General features: G+C 44.2%; 1 protein-coding gene across 9 annotated transcripts in view; it reads right to left on the reverse strand.

The window, feature by feature from the left end:
- Positions 1-1,377: 1,377 nt before the first annotated feature.
- LOC142303013 (uncharacterized) overlaps positions 1,378-21,533 on the reverse strand; it is a 126,314-nt gene continuing 106,158 nt past the window's right edge. For 8 of the 9 annotated variants that reach the window (XR_012752984.1, XR_012752982.1, XR_012752988.1 and 5 more), the window contains 10 exons: positions 20,481-20,547; positions 19,633-19,727; positions 19,199-19,327; positions 14,659-14,773; positions 14,001-14,138; positions 11,421-11,581; positions 8,867-8,955; positions 4,469-8,054; positions 1,818-1,944; positions 1,378-1,561 (listed from right to left, as the gene is read on the reverse strand). Coding sequence is in view for 1 of the 9 variants with exons in the window: in XM_075344115.1 (XP_075200230.1) it covers positions 7,823-8,054; positions 8,867-8,955; positions 11,421-11,581; positions 14,001-14,138; positions 14,659-14,773; positions 19,199-19,327; positions 19,633-19,727; positions 20,481-20,547 (1,026 nt within the window). In the remaining 8 variants the exon portion in view is untranslated. Of the gene's footprint in view, positions 1,562-1,817; positions 1,945-4,070; positions 8,055-8,866; positions 8,956-11,420; positions 11,582-14,000; positions 14,139-14,658; positions 14,774-19,198; positions 19,328-19,632; positions 19,728-20,480; positions 20,548-21,533 lie in introns of those variants that run through there. The other variant, XM_075344115.1, reaches the window with a different exon arrangement.

A 21,533-nucleotide genomic window follows, 5' to 3' on the forward strand; every position in this document is an offset into this window, starting at 1 on the left:
ATTTTTATATTATGTATTATTAGTGGTGGTAGTAATTTGTTTTTCGGGTTTAATTTTATTTTTTTGCAATTTTTATTTATTAAACCAAACATACATTGATATTTTATTAATAACATAATATCATAATATCAATGTCTTCCTGGTTTAAGTTTTCATTTTACTATTTTATTTATTTTTTTCAATTGTTATTTTTACATTATATATAGTAGGGGTTTTTTTTTCTGGTTTAATTTTTATTTTTTTTGTAATTTTTACTTATGTCTTTCTGGTTTCATTTGTTCACTTTTTTTGCAATTGTTTATATTAATTTATTATTATTATTATCTTTCTGGTTTAATTTTTCATCTTTTTTTTGCAATTTTTAATTTATTGTTAAAATAAAAACATAAAATAAAAATTGCATAAAAAGGAAAATGAAAAATTAAACCAGAAAGACAAATTATTTGTTATTATTAGTATTACTACATTAAAATTGCGGGGGAAAAAAGTGGAAAAAATTAAACCAGAAAAACATTATTTACATGTATGTATGTATGTGTATATGTGTGTGTGTGTGTGTGTGTGTGTGTGTGTGTGTATGTATATATATATATATAATTATATATATATATATATATATATATATATATATATATATATATATATATATATATTTATGTGTGTGTATGTATAGATGTGTGTGTGTGTGTATGTATGTGATATATAATATAGTGTGTGTATGTATATATATGTGTGTGTGTGTGTGTGTATGTATATATATTTATATAAAAATGTGTTTATTGTTCTTCATTTTTTTTTTTTTTTTAAATCTATCAAGTTTTGGTTATTTTTATAATGTTACTGTCTTTCTGGTTTAATTTTTCATTTTCTTTTTTTTTTGCAATTTTTGTATTAAATTATATAAAAAAAAAATAGGAAAATAAACAGATTGCAAAAAAGGAAAATGACAAGTTAGGGTAAACCAGAAAGACAATATAATTATTATTATTATTATTATTTAGTTTCATTTTTATTTTTTAATTAATATTTATATTTTTTCTCCCATGGTTTTAACAATCTGGTTACTTTATACGCTCCTAGTAGTCAGATTTTGCTTCTCTGTACTCCTAAGATTTTTTTTAATTTTTTTTTTTTATGGCTCCTGTATGGCCTAATCCATGGTTGATCCTGTACCCTTCCTTTCTCCCTTGGTGGCAGGAATTGCCACAAGACGGAAAATTAGGCCAAGGGGAAAATCTACCTTACCTGCAATACAGATTTTTTTTCGGGCTGTGCCTATGTGACCCATTGCTCCTATCATTTTTTTGCAGCCCGGGTGCCGCTTCCACCCCACAAATAAGCGGCAGACAATATACAATGATCATGGCATCCATTTTATTTTCAGGTGAATTAAATACATTAATATTAATTATACAGGAATAAATATATTTCTACTTTGGGACCAGAGACATTGGGCTGCGGGGATTGAATTTTTCACAACTCCCAGAATCCTTTGCATTACGCTGTTAATGCGCGTGTACATCCGACGCCTCGTCCTTCTGCAGAGTTTGGTAGAACGTTCCTGTCGTTAGAAAAGTAAAATAGCGGTGTGAGGAAAAGTGCAACTATATTGTGGACATAGAAGATTTGTGGCTGCCGGCAGTCACCACTAGGGGGAGCACATTGTATAGTGTTTCAGTAATGTGTGAGCAGGTAGAGCTCCCTCTAGTGGTGCAAGAAAAGTTGTCTCTGTAGGGCATTTGGATCTCTGTATATTAAATAAGTATATATTTTGTGACTTCACAAGATCACTTTGCCCCCCGGATCTCAGTACCTACCTGTCCTTTTGGAGATGCCCTTGAAATCACACCTGCCCTGTGGCATCTTGCATGTAAATAATCCCAGGCAGCCATGACAGTCGGACGGTCTCTTACAGGGACGGGAGAGGACGTCATCACAAGAATACTAGAAATAAAGGGAAAAAATGATACAAGGCTGTCGACCATTCCATGATTTGGCCACCGGGGGCGCTGTACGATGTATAGGACAATCCTCATCTTAGTGATGTCATCCATTATAAGTGATGTCACCGCAACATCCAGAGTTGTGGAGCCAGAAAGAGAAGAATCAGCGGAATTCCTTCCTCCACCATTGTACATTTTTTGTGCCCCATATACAGCGCTCTATCCAGAGTGCCCCATATACAGCGCTCTATCCAGAGTGCCCCATATACAGCGCCCTATCTAAACTGCCCCCATATCCAGAGTGCCCCATATACAGCGCTCTATCCAGAGTGCCCCATATACAGCGCTCTATCCAGAGTGCCCCATATACAGTGCTCTATCCAGAGTGCCCCATATACAGCGCTCTATCCAGAGTGCCCCATATACAGCGCTCTATCCAGAGTGCCCCATATACAGCGCTCTATCCAGAGTGCCCCATATACAGCGCTCTATCCAGAGTGCCCCATATACAGCGCTCTATCCAGAGTGCCCCATATACAGCGCTCTATCCAGAGTGCCCCCATATACAGTGCTCTATCCAGAGTGCCCCATATACAGAAGCCTATCCAGAGTGCCCCATATACAGCGCCCTATCTAAACTGCCCCCATAGCCAAAGTGCCCCATATACAGTGCTCTATCCAGAGTGCCCCCATATACAGCGCCCTATCTAAACTGCCCCCATATACAGCGCCCTATCCAGAATGCCCCATATGCAGTGCTCTATACAGAGTACCCCATACACAGCGCCCCATATACAGCGCCCTATCCAGAGTGCCCCCTTATACAGCGCTCTATCTAGAGTGCCCCATATACAGTGCTCTATCCAGAGTGCCCCATATACAGTGCTCTATCCAGAGTGCCCCATATACAGTGCTCTATCCAGAGTGCCCCATATACAGCGCCCTATCCAGAGTGCCCCATATACAGCGCCCTATCCAGAGTGCCCCATATACAGAAGCCTATCCAGAGTGCCCCATATACAGAAGCCTATCCAGAGTGCCCCATATACAGTGCTCTATCCAGAGTGCCCCATATACAGCGCTCTATCCAGAGTGCCCCATATACAGAAGCCTATCCAGAGTGCCCCATATACAGTGCCCTATCTAAACTGCCCCCATATCCAGAGTGCCCCATATACAGTGCTCTATCCAGAGTGCCCCCATATACAGCGCCCTATCTAAACTGCCCCCATATACAGCGTCCTATCCAGAGTGCCCCATATACAGCGCCCTTTCCAGAGTGCCCCCATATACAGCACCCTAATCAGAGTGCCCCATATGCAGTGCTCTATACAGAGTGCCCCATATACAGCACTCTATCCAGAGTGCCCCATATACAGCGCTCTATCCAGAGTGCCCCATATACAGCGCTCTATCCAGAGTGCCCCATATACAGTGCTCTATCCAGAGTGCCCCATATACAGCGCCCTATCCAGAGTGCCCCCTTATACAGCGCTCTATCCAGAGTGCCCCCTTATACAGCGCTCTATCCAGAGTGCCCCCTTATACAGCGCTCTATCCAGAGTGCCCCCTTATACAGCGCTCTATCCAGAGTGCCCCCTTATACAGCGCTCTATCCAGAGTGCCCCATATACAGCGCTCTATCCAGAGTGCCCCATTTACAGCGCTCTATCCAGAGTGCCCCATATACAGTACTCTATCCACAGTGCCTCCATATAGAGCGCTCTATCCAGTCCAGAGTGCCCCATATACAGCGCTCTATCCAGAGTGCCCCATATACAGTGCTCTATCCACAGTGCCTCCATATAGAGCGCTCTATCCAGAGTGCCCCATGCACAGTGCTCTATCAAGAGTGCCCCATATACAGCGCCCTATCCAGAGTGCCCCCTTATACAGCGCTCTATCTAGAGTGCCCCTTATACAGTGCTCTATCCAGAGTGCCCCATATACAGCGCCCTATCCAGAGTGCCCCATATACAGCGCCCTATCCAGAGTGCCCCATATACAGAAGCCTATCCAGAGTGCCCCATATACAGTGCTCTATCCAGAGTGCCCCATATACAGTGCTCTATCCAGAGTGCCCCATATACAGCGCTCTATCCAGAGTGCCCCATATACAGTGCCCCAGGTAGCGTGTTCCCATAGACTCATATACAGTGCTCGTCAGTGAGTGCCCTATAGACAGTGTCCCAGTGTACTCCCATACACCCATATACTTTGCCCAAATTAGAAAGTTCCCAATACATAGTGCCCTAGTCAGTCCGTGCCCACATAGTCACATCTTCCCCTCGCTCCCACACCGTCTAGGAAAGTAAGAGTCTTCCTATGAGAATCAGTTGCTCCCTAGGAAGACTGCCTATTTTGGTGATCCCTTTTTTTGGCCATAGAGTTTGGGCCATGATGTCCTCTACTTCAAGGAGGTGACAACGATGAGCCTCTAAAATAACACAGAGGCCTCAATTTGTCACCTACTACTGAAGGGGAGGGGGGGTCTTACAAAACTGAGTGTCCAAGTCAGCTCTTACCGTGTCCTGGTTGAACTTTCCGTGTTCACTCAGGTGATGGAAGAACATGAGACTGTGATCTCCAGACACATCACGGACGGTTTGACGTTTCCTTCTACCATATAAGACATTGAGGGGAAATCTCTCATCTAGGATCTTCTCATTGACAGTAGACTTCATCTTGACCAGCGCCAATGGCTCCACACGTGTACCTGTCTCGCTGGGACCTCGTCTGGTCTTTCGAACTGTCCGATTCCTCGTTATGGTACCATAGACCATGGATCCAACCAACAAGATGGCGAGCAACGTATGAGATAAGAAATTCATTGCTTCCAGTTGACCTTCCTCCAGGAACCTTCTGAAGATCCTTCCATCTCAACCCTTAAATAAGACTTTCCTCCCTTCCCTGCCTTCCTCACTTTTGACGCACCTGTGGACTTGCCCCTTGGATGGAAACATTTCTCCTGTGGTGACATCAACTTTCCCAAAAAAATAATGATCTCTACATCCCAGGACTTGTCTTCTCCCCCCCACCACCTCTACGTCTACGAGGAGATTGTCACCACCTATTACATGTGGTGAAGAACATCTGAGACCTGGTAACAATACGATGAGATCAGCGGGGGCGGCGGGCGATCATTAGAGACATACCACTTTATTTATCCTGGAAACTGTTGCTGGTAAATTTTCATACCTTAAATTCCTGATGTCCACCTGTCAGATCGGAGGAGGCCATCGACTGAGAATTTTTTCGAGATTCTTTCCTTTATTATTTATGCAATTTTTTCAGGGTTGATGGAGTCCATCGATGGAGTCCTACCTCTTGGTAGGTGTCCTCCAATGGAGGAGGGTTTATTGAAGCATAGTTGTTTTGTTGTGTACTGTTCCTTTAAATTGTCCACCATGTTGGCCCAGGTATCAGACTTTACTTTTGCCATTAAACTCATGGAGATGGAGTACGTTCAACCCCAAGCCATGAGGACAATATCCAATTGGTCTGATCAACTCCCAAAACCCCATGACAAACCTCTTTAAAAGGTTCTTATTGAGAACTGACACAATGCAACAGACCTACAGCTCTGAACAGTTCTGTACATTATATTGATCTACAGTTTTGGACATTTCATGGGGGAGAAAAAAAAAGGCAAACAAAATACTTTTCACATTATTCAGGGAAATGACCGAAGGGCAGATGTTAGAGCGATCAATGGCTAATTCACAACAGCTTGAGAACTATGGCTCCACCTGGTGGACAAGTGGTGGCAGTGCAGGTTCTGAGGTAAAAAGAAGTTAAAAGGTGGTGTCCACTTTGGGGGATATTTTTTCTACCTAAATGCATGTATTTTCAGTAAAAAAATCATTTTTTCAATGGGGTTTCATTAAAAATGTATCGTTTGGCTGGTCGTTTCTTGGCACGTTCAATTTAGATGTGGTCTTTCGTTACAAATCAGCTGAGAGGAGCTCAGAAAATGACAGATAAAGTGTTATAAACTCTCTTGCCAGAATGAGCTCACTGAAGGATTCTCAGTTAACTCATTCTGCAGCCATTTATAATGGAACTCAATGGTTTTTAGCCCCAAAAATATACATTTAAGTTAATGTTATAAATATGTTTGGTTTTTTTTCTGATTTCTACTCATAGACTCTACATGAGTCCTTCATATGGCACAAAGTATTCTTAGATAAGAAAATATCTAGGAACCTATGAAGTCTTAAAGCCCGCTTTACACGCTGCGATCTCGCTAGTGAGATCGGTAGCGTGCGTACCCGCCCCCATCGGTTGTGCGTCACGGGCAAATCGCTGCCCGTGGCGCACAACATCGCACGGACCCGTCACACGCACTTACCTGCTCGGCGACGTCGCTGTGACCGGCGAAATGCCTCCTTTCTAAGGGGGCGGTTCGTTCGGCATCACTGCGATGTCACTAAGCGGCCGCCCAATCAAAGAGGAGGGGCGGAGATGAGTGGGACGAACATCCCGCCCACCTCCTACATTCCTCATTGCAGGCGGGACGCAGGTAAGGCGAGGTTCCTCGTTTCAGCGGTGTCACACGTAGCGATGTGTGCTGCCGCTGGAACGACGAACTACATCGTTCCTTAATTAGTAACGATAATTGGAAAGAGGGGGGGCATGTCACCGATGAGCGATTTTGCATGTTTTTCCGACGATGCAAAATCGCTCATAGGGGTCACACGCAATGACATCGCTAATGTGGCCAGATGTGCGTCAAAAATTCCATGACCCCAACGAGATCGCTTTAGCGATGTCATAGCGTGTAAAGCAGCCTTAGGCTCATCTTTAAAGCTGTAATCCCATCTTGGAAAATTATTGCATATCCACAGAGGATGGCACTAAGGTTTTAGAAACAGAAAAAGGCTTGATACCAGGAAAGGCGAGGCAGGTGCACATACTTGCGCATGCGCAGTCATCCATCAACAGAAGAGGGGGCCTAGTTCTCTATATAGGTGTGGTTCCCACCTCTGGGACCCCAACTAATCTGGAGAACTGGGTCTTGTCTTGTGTGGTTTGGGAGAGGAGCATTGGCTGTGCATGCCCAATCCTGCGCAGCCACCTTGTGTTATGCTCACGGTCGATGTAGGGGCAGCAAGCGGGATTAGTGGACCCACTGGACCACAGGCTTATCCTTTAGTGGTAGGGGCTTACCTAAGCGCCTACCACGAGGCGGACACCAGGTACCACTCCCAAGGCAGTGACTGAGACTATAGCATCTGACCCCCAGGACAGGAGATGGACTCAGGTATAGGCACAGGTACAGGCAGGTACAGGTGGGATGACTGAGGCAGACGGATACAGACAGATGGGCACTTGGTGGGCACAGCAGGGACAGGCAGTTATGGGAAACCAAGTACAGGGTGATGGACACAGGGATAACGGGAGCTGACAACTAGCTAGACAGACAGGACACTGACTAACTCAAGATGTTGCACAGGCACCTTCCCTAATGGGAGGGTGCCTTAAATATATAGTACCACTCAGCCATAGGCTGAGGCATTTCCTAGAGATCGAGTGCCTGCCTTTTAAGATGAAGGTTGGTGCGTGCGCGTGCGTCTTAGGTGCACTCCCGTTAACCTTTGTGGCATGAGGGGAGGAAGGCAGGAGAGCATGCAGAGCGCCGCGCAGCAGCAGGGGAGAATGGGACCTGGCCGGGGCGGTGAGTAAGTCAGTGTCCATACAGGGACGCTGGAGCTACACCTTTCCATTCCTGGCCTCGCGAGAAGGAGCTCTATTCTGATTCCAAGAGGTTTTGCTCCCATTTATACTATTTTTACGGCATATTTTGTGGATATGCTCTACATTTTAGTGATTTCTATTAATATTCTTCATGAGTCGAGTATTTTGGAAACTCTTCTCTCCTAGTGTCTGGTCCGGAGGAACGTCTTCCCGTTGGAAGGTGAGATGCTCCAGATTCTGGGTGGCGGCCACTTCTCCTCCGCTACTTGCTGCAGGTTGACGCTGATGGGTGAGATGAGCTGAGAGATGGGTCCGCGGGAGCGGAGGGAGAGGCGGGCAGCCAGGAGACCCATCCTAACACAGGTGTCCGTGTCGTATTCGGCCAGTACCCCCGTAAGGAGACCCGCCATAAGGCTGCGAGGAAGGAAGAGAACAGGTCACCTGCTGGTTCATACAAACTTTTTATATCCTCGAGACAAACAATGTTAAGAATCACTAAGGGCAAAGCCATTTTTGGAAGAGAGTGGAAACCCCAAGTGTGAAATAACAAAAAAAAGGGTTTTAGCCAAGAGGGCGTGGCTTATTGTTTCTACTACAGACAGTTACCTGACAGCCAAATAGAAGTTTGTGAGAAAGAGGAGAAGGAAATGTTTGATCGTCTACGGTTACAAATTGTACTGTATATAACATTTGATGGGAAACTAATTTGCATCGAATATTTACTATTTCCCCCAATCTGGTGTATTGTAGAAAATGGCCACCACCATTTTACACATAGCAGAAGGCTCACGTGACCCCATAATGCCTTGCAGGGGATACATCACATGTTATAGCAAAGCCAATCAGAAAGGATAATTCTAGCCTGTATAAAAGCCGATGCAGGAAATGCAGCAGCCGATTTGTGGTGAATCTGGATAGTGTGAGCACGTCGCAGCACACAACTTAGCTGTATGGATTAAATATTGAAGAAACTGAACAGATAACACCGCAGTGAAGTAGATTAGTGTGTGACAGAAAGAGAATAATACATAATTAATAGGGAGAGAGATAGGAGACCTCAGGGTCATACATGTCTTTTCAGGGCATTTAGAAGCTTTCTTGTAAATTAAAATGTTAAACGTTTCTATTCTTTATATATTTCACAAATTTTTAAATGTGCCCCACATGGAATCCGGGAAAAAGAAAAAAGTTTTCTATGTAAATGCCAGGATATTAGTAGAACATACCTGTCTCCAGCTCCAGATACATTGACGATTTGCTCTGGAGGAATGGGAGCCGCTGGGTAATGTGCAGCGCACAGATCATCCCTTGATACCTAATATGGCAGAGAAAGTAACAATAATTACAATATCTTTAACCTGAAGGAAGGAGAAACATGCAGCTCTTCCTCCCCTCTCACAGCAAGCAGTCTCAGAGAGAGAGATAGAGAGAGAAACTACAGCTGTAGTCTCTCACCACATCTACGATTCACTGATTTTCTGTTACATGCATTTGTTAAAAAAATTGGCAATCTTTTAAATTTTTTATCAGAATAATAAAAAAAAAACTAAAATAGTAATATTTTCATTTTCACACTGGCCATTCGGGCTGTTTTAGCCTCTAGCTTCCTGTCCTTTAGAAAAGAGTTTTCAGCAGTCTCTTATCAGCAGAGGCAGGATTACAATGACAGGTAACACCTCTATACACAGCTAATAACACAGGATCCACCAATCACAATAGGCTGACCCTGCTCCGCTCAATCACAATAAGCTTCGCACATGCTCATGAGATGCTTCAATACAACAGTGTAGCGCTGATTTCTCTGCACCCCTCACTCCCCTCCCCGCAGGGATGCGTGCTTATTCATTGCCGTGGCTGGCTCTCACCACGCTACCCGGCATCCTCACGGTCCTCCACGTGAGTGCTTCCTGCTTCCTCCTCCTGGGCTCTGTGCATGCGGCACAGGTCCTTCAAGAGTGCCGCAAATGGGCCAAAATATAAACTAATATCTCACCATTTGAGGTATGGCACATTTTATCCATTTTTGCAGGATGTGTTTGGACCTTTTGAATTCAGGTGGTTAAATGGTGAGCCTGTCATGTGTTATGTACTCATAGTGCTAACTGACCCGCCTGGACCTGGTGTTGTGCGTCATTTATAGGCCATTATTCAGACACTGTGCGTCTCGTGTATCCGTGCGAGATGCACCTATACAGTGCTGTTTTGCCCGCCTGACCTGGGTTTCTGGCGTCATTTATAGGTCACAGTTCAGACACTGTGCATTTCACTCATTATATGATGGGCTCCCAGGGCAAGCCTTATTAGTGTGCATGTCTTATGCTAAGCAGCCGCCCCTCCCCTCTAGTGTGGAGGTTGAGTGGCTGTGACATCAGCATCTTGCAGCTCGGCTGCAGCCATCTTTATGAGGAAGGCTCACCACTTTCTGTGTGTGCACATATCATTTGTCTTGGCTCCTTTTTGGTGTTTTTTTTCCTTCAAGAGTGCTCCAAGGGTGTGCGCACACCGCTGTCCTTTTCTTAAAGGGCCAGGGGGCTATTTCCTGGAAGTGCCTCTAAGCCTATTGCTGAGAGGCACGGGGTACTTAAGGCACTCTCCCACTAGGGGAGGGGCCTCATCAATGTGCTCAATTAGTTGGTGGTTTTTATCTAGCCAGCTAGTTGTCAGGTCCCCTTGTCCGTCCTGTCCTGTTGGTACCTGTTTGCAGTCCGTCCTGCCCTGTTGGTACCTGTTTGCAGTCCGTCCTGCCCTGTTGATCCCTGGCTCCTGTCCGTCCTGCGCTGTTGGTGCCTGTCCATCATCCCCAGCCATACCATCTGTCTCAGCTACCCCAGCGGTTCCAGTCCATGCTAGTGACTGTAGCTGTCTGTCCATCCCAGCTGTGCCATCTGTCTCAGCTACTCTGGTGGTCCTTGCTTTAGTAGTTACTGTGTCCGTCAACCCCGGCCAAGCCATATGTCTCAACTACCCCAGTGGTTCCTGTCCTTGCTAGTGACTCTGCCTGTCTGTCCTGGTCTTGCTGTCTGCCACAGACTTCCTGGTGGTCTCTGTCTACACTAGAGACTCAGCCTGCCTTTTCCATTGTCTGTCCCTGCCCTGGGGATCAGCTGCCACAGTCCCGGTCACTACGGTGGGAGTGGCACCTAGTGTCTGTCTCGTGGTGGGCGCTTAGTCAACCCCCCCCCACTAAAAGGTAAGCCTGGGGTCCCCCTGTTTGGTCCAGTGGGTCCACTTCAGCTCGCCATTTTACCATCTCCTGCAACGAGCATTACAAACAGATAGTGTCAGGATCTGATCATTGCTGCTAATGTACATGTGCATTTCCTGAAACAACAGGAAGTTAGAGTATAAAAAAGAGTCCTAGTGGCCAATGTGAGAATTGCAAGAGTTTTTTCATTTTTATTTTGAATACAGATTGTGATATAGAAATAAAATATTATTATTAAAATTAAAATATTAATATTTTCTTTCTATAAAATAAAATTTTCTATCTTCCAAAAGTTTTTCCACGAATACCCAGCCCACCATCAAATTTTCATTTTCTATGACTGTAATTATTTATCAGGGATGCTAAATTAAGGAAAAACTGAAGAATTATAGACTTGGGTCCCTTTAAATGATAACGTAGATGTAGGTTGAATTCATGATCCTCATGAACATGTTCAGACTGATGGGTTGTAGTCGACAAAACTTGGAAAATATTTGAAGACATCTTGACCTAAGAATGTAGAATCTACCTCAAATCCATACATTCAATGCTTGTCAATTGTGGATATGCTATACCTTGTCCTTAGCACGAAGGGACACGGTTCTGCCACGCCTGTGGCCACACAAGAGGACGCCATGGGCCCCCAGAGTGACTATGACACAATGTATGTTCTCCAGGAGAGGCAACGAGAGGCTGATGGCCGTATCTACTATATCTTCTAATTTACACGGGATATCTGGGGAAGGAGACGTGTCATGGAAAGAATCAAACCGCATCGTACGTGTCAGGTAAAGAACTGCCACCCTCAGTGATGGTATCACCCTTGTTTTCATTGATGAAGCCGTGATGAGAGATGTTGGGAATTTAGCTTTACGCCTGTCAATCAATCTGAAAGGTCAATAGTCGATGTCTGGAAAATGTGTCTCATGATCCTTTAGTACCTGATGTGATCCATCTATGTTGTGTCTGTGGATGTAAAACTTCTTGTGTGACGTCTTCTAATATTGCATCCAGTTCTCCTACACGTAAATCTCATGCAAGGGCTACGACAAGTTAACTAAAGTAGTCAACCTAAAGACCTATTCTCAATCAGTAGACCACCACTGGTCCTGCTGCTTTAATCACCAGGAAAAACTGCAGCGGCCACTGCTGGAGAACTGGGGTACTGCATGGTGCCTAGTCAAAGAAATCTGAGGCTTACATAGATGGGGATGGGGGTTGTGAAACTTACACTCTATCACCCCCATCACAACTATTACCTCTTTTATCAAAATAGGATACATGAAAAGGAATCAACCAAACTGGATTATAATTACTTGTAGTGTAGGACGTCAACAATCACCTCTGATCTGTTTAGGAGGCAGAGTGAATACAGATTCAACTATTTGAAAGAAGCAAGAAAACCTGACACTTGCCAAAACTATGTATTTTTGTACCTGGTGTAAATGACGCGGTTTTCCTGAACCCGGCAATGTTTTTATTTTGTTCCTGCTCCTTTCCGTTCCTGAGATATGGCCCTTTCTTCTTTGTATATAACCTAGGGGGTGTGGTCCACATCTCCTCATGGGTGGGACGTTGATGACCTCTCCCAGTTGGCTAAATAAGAAAAATGGGCCATATCTCAGAGACGGAAAGGCGCAGAAACAAAAGAAAAACAACGCTGGATTCAAGAGAACAACGGCATTTATACCAGGTTAAAAATACATATTTATGGCAGTAAGAGATTTTCTATAAAAAAAATTCTCAAGAGAAAAACTTGAGAATTTATAATTATAGGAATTGTAGTTTAGCTGTAATCTATTGGAGTAATATACAGTGAAGGACGTCAAACATCAACTCTAACCAGTTTAGCAGGCAGAGTGAATTCAGATTCAACTAGTCAAAAGATTAAAGAAAACCTGTCACTTGCCTAAAGTGTTTTTTTTTTTTTTTACCTGGTGTAAATGCCGCTGTTCTCATGATTCTGGCGTTGTTTTTCATTTGTTCCTGCTCCTTTCCTGAGATATGGCCCTTTTTTTCCCTGTATATAACCTAGGGGGTGTGGTCCACATCTCCTCATGGGTGGGATCTTGACAACCACTCCCAGTTGGCTGTACAAGAAAAATGGGCCATATCTCAGAAACTGTAAGGCGCAGAAACAAAAGAAAAGCAACACTGGATTCAAGAGAACAACGGCATTTATACCAGGTTAAAAATACATATTTACGGCAAGTAAATATGTATTTTTATAGAGGTTTTTTACATACATACACTATATATATATATATATATATATATATATATATATATATATATATATATATAAAGTCACAAGAGGAAAACTTGAGAATTCATAATTTCAGGAATTATAGTTTAGCTGTAATCTACTGGGGTAATATACAGTGTAGGAAGTCAACCATCAACTCTAACCTGTTTAAGAAGCAAAGTGAATTCAGATTCAACTAGTTGAAAGATTAAAGAAAACCTGTTACTTGCCAAAACTATGTTTTGTTTTTTTTAACGGGTGTAAATGCCGCTATTCTCCTGAATCCGGTGATGTTTCTCTTTTGCTCCTGCTCCTTTCCATTCCTGAGATATGGCCATTTCTTCTCTGTATATAACCTAGGGGGTGTGGTCCTCATCTCCTCATGGGTGGGATCTTAATCACCACGCCCAGTTGGCTATACAAGCAAAATGGGTCATATCTCCGAAACAGAGAGGTGCAGAAACAAAAGAAAAACTACGCCGAATTCAGAAGAACAGCGGCATTTACACCAGGTTAAAAATACATGTTTACGACAAGTGAGAGGTTTTCTATAAACAAAACATTCACAAGAGGAAAACTTGAGAATTTACAATTTCAGGAATTGCTGTTTAGCTGTAATCTATTGGGGTAATTTAGGTACATGCACTCATTAAATTTCCTATTTTCTATACTATAAATTTTCTTACGGGTTTGTCAAGTTTTGAGTCATTACTATCCTAAACATAAAATTATATTTTGCTCATTTTAAAAGTTTTTTTTTCAAAAAGGTTTTTAACATCTCAATGGGACATAATACATTTTTATCCCCAACAGTGCACCCAATAAAACTGTCTCAAAATTGAAAGTTAACTAATTAAGACTCATTATGTCGCCCCTCCTCCCCACCTCCCTCCATCTAGGTGTTGCTTACCGATATCTTCTACATATCCCAAGGTCCTGTTGATGGCTAGGAGCTCTTTAATGTTTGGAGAGAGGTAGGTCAGTGCCGTCCAGCTGTTTGAGGTGAAGGGTTTCGATGCTTTGTCTATATCGGTGGGTTCGTAGCAAACTGGAAAACATTATACAAGCACTTTCACTCTTAAAGGGGATGTCTGTTTAGAATCCCATTTTCAAATACCCCCCCTTTAATGACAATAATATTTCACCTGGAAGAGAAAGTAGCAACAAAAAGTATCCTGTCTCATAGAAATATCCATATAAAGAGATTGATTTTAATGGGAGCTGTGCAATATTCCATTTCACCTGCGGGAGTGCTGTAGGTGAAATGAACACTTGCTGCTCAGCTGTTCTATAGATTACAGCTGATGGTTGTAGCTCTTCGCAATAAGATATAATGATATCAGATTATCGTAAGGGAATCCATTATCCCCCAAAAATGGATTGTCCAACCCCTTTAAGAAACCTGATAACATCTTACAGAAGCCATAATAAGGCAATAAGCAAAAGGTTTAGATCTTCCCATCATGTAATAATATATTGTGACAAGTAAATGTAATAAACAATGTACAGCGAGTCTCCGCTCGCACGGTATGAAGGTGCTGATACCACAGATATGTTGGCACACTGACCTGGCACGGCGCTCTGACGGGCGACTTCACACACATACCGAATGGTAGACACAGGCACATTCCCGTCGATGCACAGCAGGCGAGCCCTGCGGAGGCGCTCTGCAAACTGCGACACCTAGTGGAGGAAACTTGTATTACATGAGGATATCAATATACACCCCAATCCCGCAACTAATTAGTTCTACTCATCAGATTGGCCTTTTCTAGGGGCTTGGCTTATAAATAAATGTGGCTAAATATATTTAAACCCTTTAATATTGCAGAAAACTACTCAGAATAAGATGTCGTGTGTGTTCACACGTTTCCTACAGTTTTCTCCTCTGCAGGCTCTTGCTATCATTTTCAGTTATCTCTGAGCTAGTGGGAGGAGACTGGCTGCTATGTCTCCCATACACAACACAGGCAGACATGAGAAGCTCCTGTGGTCCTGCCTCTTAGCTAGTGGGTGGAGACTATCTGCTATGAAGTCTCCCATAAACACCACACACAGGCATGAGGAGCTCCTGCTCTTCTGCCTCTGAGCTATTGGGAGGAGACTGGCTGCTATGAAGTCTCCCATACACAGCCCACACAGACATGAGTTGCTCCTGCTCTCCTGCCTCTGAGCTAGTGTGTGGAGACTGTTATGAAGTCTACCAAATACAGTACACTCAGACATGAGGAGCTCCTGCTCTCCTGCCTCTGAGCTAGTTGATGGAGACTGTCTGCTATGAAGTCTCCCATAGCAAGCACACGCAGACATGAAGAGTTCCTGCTCTCCTGCCTCTGAGCTGGTGGGAGGAGACTGGCTGCAATGAAGTCTCACACACACAGGACAAACAGACATGAGGGTTTCCTGCCTCTGAGCTAGTGCATGGAGACTGCTATGAAGTCTCCCATACAGAGCACATACACACATGAGGAGCTTCTGCTCTCCTGCCTATGAGCTAATGAGTGGAGACTATCTCCTATGAAGTCTCCCATATACAGTACACACAGACATGAGGGACTACTGCCTCTGAGCTAGTGGGAGGAGACTATCTGTTATGAAGTCTCACCTACCCAGCACACGCAGACATGAAAAGCTCCTGCTCTCCTGCGTCTGAGCTGCTATGAAGTCTCTCATACACAACACTCAGAGTCATGAGGGACTCCTGCCTGTGGGAGTGGGAGTAGACTGGCTGCATTGAAGTCTCCCATACATAGCACACACAGACATGAGGGACAACTGCTTCTGAGCTAGTGGGAGGAGACTGAGCTATGAAGTTTCCCATACACAGAACACAGACATGAGGGACTTCTGCCTCTGACTTAGTGGGTGGAGAGTAGCTACTATGAAGTCTTCCATACACAGCACATGCAGACAGACATTAGGCGCTCCTGCTCTCCTGCCTCTGAGCTAGTGCGAGGAGACTACCGGCTATGAAGTCTCCCATACATAGCACACCCAGACATGAGGGACTCCTGCATCTAAGCTAGTGCATGGAGACTATCTGCTATGAAGTCTCCCATACATAGCACACCCAGACATGAGGGACTCCTGCATCTAAGCTAGTGCATGGAGACTATCTGCTATGAAGTCTCCCATACATAGCACACCCAGACATGAGGGACTCCTGCTCTCCTGCCTCTGAGCTAGTGGTAGGAGACTGGCTGCTATGATGTAACCCATACACAGCACACACAGACCTGAGGGACTCCTGCTCTCCTGTCTGAGCTAATGGAAATAGACTGGTTGCTATGAAGTCTCCCATACACAGCACATGCAGACATGAGGGACTCCTGCCTCTGAGCTAGTGGGTGGAGACTATCTGCTATGAAGTCTCCCATACACAGCACACAGAGACGTGAAAAGCTCCTGTTTCTATTTAGTTCTTGTGCAGAAGATATTTATTTACTTTGCATGGCTTATATAGCTCCTCCATATTCCGAAGAGCTTTACATACATTATCATGGCTGCTCACAATCTAAATTCCCTATCACTATGTATTTGGAGTGTAGGAGGAAACTGGAGGAAACCCACTAAAACATGGGGAGAACCTATAAAGTTTAGTACTGAGCAGTGTAGTTGTGAATCCATCACAATGGATGAAATAGAATATGTACTAGAAAATTGCGGCACACTCTGCCTTTCTCTGTCGCTCTACTCTTCCCTCGTCCTCTTCTCACTGTGGACTTCAATAAGTAGCTGTAATCTGACCCCTCAGTGACTTGGATCTGATCCCTCAGTGACTTGGCAGTCTCTTTTGTACAGACCAAAGTGGATTTGAGCTCTTTTTTTCACAATGGATGGTATGTTATGGTGCATACTTTGGGCTTCAGATCATGGGCACCCTTTAGTTTTAGTTTTGGGCTTGCATGCAAGGTCGTGGTCAATTTTGACACTCAGATTTTTTTACGTAAAACCTATTTGCCGATATTGAATTTTCATCCCTGGAACAGATTTTTCTATGGGAGTGTAACAAGGCATGGGTGGGCCGGCCATCATCCTTTGCCTTTTGACAGGGAACCTAAATTCTCTCTTTAGTACCGTTAATCCCTGTTTTGATCCTTGCCGATCTCCTGACCTCCCACGATCCCTCTCCTCACTCTTTCCATGTTGTCGTTGTGAGTAACAATAACCCTCGGCATCACCTTGTCATCGGAGGACTTAGTGAAATCTTCTTAGTAACACGACTATTGTAGAGGGTCTGTAACTATTTATGTTCCCCTCAGTACTCTCAGAGCTGATGGCTGCAGATCAATCCGTCTAATATCAGATCAGAGTCTGGAGGCAAGAACGGTACCGGGCCCCTCAACACCTCACATAGAATACACTTTCCATGATGAGTATGGAGCCGATGGTTAGTTGTTTCACTTAGTTTGGTGGATTGGAGGCAATTATTGTGGCACTTGTATTGGGGTTGTGTTGCTCACCTGTCCTGGCTCCAGTGCTGGGCTTTGCATCCTCATTTCTCAGTGAATGGTTGTCACTGCAGCCATGCACGTTGGTGACTAATGCCTTATTGGATTGCTCTGGTAGCAATATGCCACCTAACCACTACTAAGTTTTTAGACTCTGTTAATATGCTTCCTGACTAACCCAGTTCTGCTACATCACTGGGATCTGCTGGTCTAAGGTGTTTTTCCGCACATACGGCTGTTTCAAGCTACCTTCTTGCCTACTCAGCTCTGCTCTTACCTGACCAAGGAGCCACTTGGCATATCCAACTCTGCAGTTCCAAGTGTTAAGCGCTGACCTCATTCTCAGCTCTGCCGTTCCACATCCTAGGAGCCGTCCTTACTGTCAGCTCTGCCGTTCCACATCCTAGGAGCTCTTGTCACTCTCAGCTTTGCTGTTCCATATCCTGGGAGCTGTCATCACTCTCAGCTCTACTGTTCCTCAACCTAGGTGTTGTCTTCACTCTCAGCTCTACTCTTCCACAACCTAGGAGCCGTCGTCACTCTCAGCTCTGCTGTTCCACATCCTAGAATTCATTGTCACTCTCAGCTTTGTTGTTCCACATCATAGGAACCGTTGTTACTCTCAGCTCTACTATTTTTCAACCTAACTGTTATCTTCACTATCAGCTCTACTCTTCCACATCCTAGGAGCCATCATTACTCTCAGCTCTACTGTTCCACATCCTAGGATCCGTTGTCACTCTTAGCTTTGCCTTCCACATCCTAGGAGACGTCTTCTCTCTCAGCTCTGCTGTTCCACATCCTTGGAGCCCTTGTCACTCTCAGGTCTGCTGTTCCACATCCTAGGACCCATCGTCACTTTCAGCTATGCCATTCCACATCCTAGGAGCCATCATCACTCTCATCTCTGCCATTCCACATCGTAGGAGCCGTCGTCACTCTCAGCTCTGCTATTCCACATCTTAGGAGCAGTTGTCACTCTCAGCTTTACTGTTCCACATCCTAGGATTCATTATCTCTCTAAGCTTTGCTGTTTCACATCCTAGAAGCCGTCATCACTCTCAGTTCTGCCGTTCCACAGCCTAGGACTTGTCGTCACTCTCAGCTCTGCTGTTTCACATCCTAGGACCCATCATCACTTTCAGCTTTGCTGTTTCATATCCTAGGACTTGTCATCACTCTCAGCTCTGTCGTTCCACATCCTGGGAGCCGTCATCACTCTCAGCTCTGCTGTTCCATATCCTAGGAGAAATCATCACTCTCAGCTCTACTGTTCTACATCATAGGGGCCGTCGTCACTCTCAGCTCTTTTATTCTACACTCCAAGGTACTTTCTGCACAGTCAGCTCTGCTCTACGAACAAGGTGCCATGTAGCAAAATCAGCTCTACTGTTCCAGTTCTTAATTTGCATTTCAGCCTATCCAACCCTTCTGCATACTCAGCTCTGCTATTCCATGCTGCTTCCGGTGCCGTCCAGCTTATCCAGCTAGGTAGTTCCATAGTGGACCAACCCCTTTGATCCCTGCTGCTTATCCAGCCCTATGGGGGTGTGGCTTAATAAGGAGTGTGGCCTAATATAAGGGGTGTGGCTTAAATTAGTCATAAACAGACAAAAACAAACCAGCTTAATCGCCATAAGATGCCACACATTCTCACGTGTTTCTCTGTTATCTGCTGGTGGATTTCCATGTCTCCCAGTCCGAGGCTCAGGTCTCCACTTCCAGAGATAACGGCGCAGTACGTGGCCGTATTGTGACCCGTAAGATGAGCCACCCCTCTCATATCCTGCAAGACAAGTATATTTCAAAATAAGCTTACTGATTAAAGGGCAATATCCATAAAACCTAAAAATCGTATTTGCCAACTCTTCAGGAGGAGGGGAAACTTCCCACACTCCTGGAAGAATCAGCAAATCCCCTGAGACATGGTGGACCGACACCTCCTGGAAAACAACGATTCCTAGATGTTTCTTCAGATATACATTTCCAGGAGGAACAACAGAGGAACCGAGACTCAAGAGACTCAATGATAAAATACTAATGGTTCTATGTAATTAGATTTTTTTTTACATAGTTGTGCCACAGACTCACCATGTGCGCGCAGTACCGGAAGACTGAATCAGAGAGGTCATCTTGTCCTACAGCCGATATGAACAACGGTCTGATGCCAAGGCGACTCATACAATCTGAAGATGAAGAGGACATACCAATATTAAAGGCACTATCAAATGTGCTAAATCATAGTTTCATATCCTCGTTACCTTTAGCCGCCACTAGGGGGAGCTTGTAAGGTTACTGCAGACAGTTTATACATAGAACTCAATACAAACACAGTCTGCGGTTAGCTCCTGAGCTCCCTCTAGTGGTGACTGCAGGAAATACGATATTTGGCTACCTGTATCTGCCACTAGGGGGAGCTTGTGAGGTTACTGCAGACTGTTTATACATAGAACTCAATACAAACACAGTCTGCAGTAAGCTCCTAAGCTCCCCCTAGTGGTGACTGCAGGAAATACGATATTTGACTACCTGTAGTCGTCACTAGGGGGAGCTTGTGAGGGTACTGCAGACTGTTTATACATAGAATTCAATACAAAAACAGTCTCCAGGAAGCTACTGAGCTCCCTCTAGTGGTGACTGCAGGAAATACAATATTTGGCTACCTGTAGCCGTCACTAGGGGGAGCTTGTGAGGGTACTGCAGACTGTTTATACATAGAACTCAATACAAAAACAGTCTGCAGTAGGCTACTGAGCTCCCCCTGGTGGTGACTGCAGGAATTATGATATTTGGCTACCTGTAGCTGTCACTAGGGGGAGCTTATGAGGTTACTGCAGACTGTTTATACATAGAATTCAATACAAAACTAGTCTGCAGTAAGCTCCTGAGCTCTCCCTAGTGGTGACTGCAGGAAATACAATATTTATGCTTCTTCTTACCTGCCAGGTTCCTGCCAACTCCTCCAAAGGACTGGTGAACTTGACCTGGATTCGTTTGTCCTCCGAACTGTAATGGGGGATAATTAAGATAAAATACATCACTTGAGGTCTTTCAAACTAAATGGCTGATAACAGAGAGCAATAGCATTATTCTTTAAAAGGAATAAAAAAGATTAATGGCCTCTTAAATGTAAATTTCTGACATCCCCTATCATCATGCGAGTTATCAGAATGTTCTGGATTTCTCGTTCTTGGGCCAGAAGCGTTCCCATAGAGCAAACGTCCCCGCTGACGTCACAAAGCACTTCATAAAAAGCTGAATTATAGGCGATCCCAGCCTTATAAATAAACCCCGCTGGGCTTCTCCACCGCTCGCTTATGTTTCCAATCATTTTTATTAGTTTCCCATTTTTATGTAACAGTTTATGGAAAATTTATGGGATTTTTCACTGAGATCAGTCGAGTCGAGAGGATTTTACATAAATATAATAAAGTCTATTTACTGCAAGTTATAATTGGAAACATATCGAGGAAAATAGAAACTTAAAGGGGATCTCCACCTTTCATCATCGGGTTGTTTTTCAGTTCAGCTTTCAGCACTGATTCACTTTATAATATATCTTTATAGCAGACAGGATCCAGTTTTTCTGATACAGAGCTCCAAATCCTCTGCGTAGGAGGTAAATTTCCATGATAAATTTCTCAGTTCTTGCTGTGACCACTAGAGGGAGCTTAGGAGCAATTTCTCAATTCCTCACTCACCACTAGAGGGAGCTTAGGAGCAATTTCTCAATTCCTGCAGTCACCACTAGAGGGAGATTAGGAGCAATTTCTCAATTCCTGCAGTCACCACTAGAGGGAGCTTAGGAGCAATTTCTCAATTCCTGCAGTCACCACTAGAGGGAGATTAGGAGCAATTTCTCAATTCCTGCAGTCACCACTAGAGGGAGCTTAGGAGCAATTTCTCAATTCCTGCAGTCACCACTAGAGGGAGCTTAGGAGCAATTTCTCAATTCCTGAAGTCACCACTAGAGGGAGCATAGGAGCATTTTT

Source organism: Anomaloglossus baeobatrachus, chromosome 4 (genome assembly GCF_048569485.1).
Source record: "Anomaloglossus baeobatrachus isolate aAnoBae1 chromosome 4, aAnoBae1.hap1, whole genome shotgun sequence".
Classification (NCBI taxonomy): Eukaryota; Metazoa; Chordata; class Amphibia; order Anura; family Aromobatidae; genus Anomaloglossus; species Anomaloglossus baeobatrachus.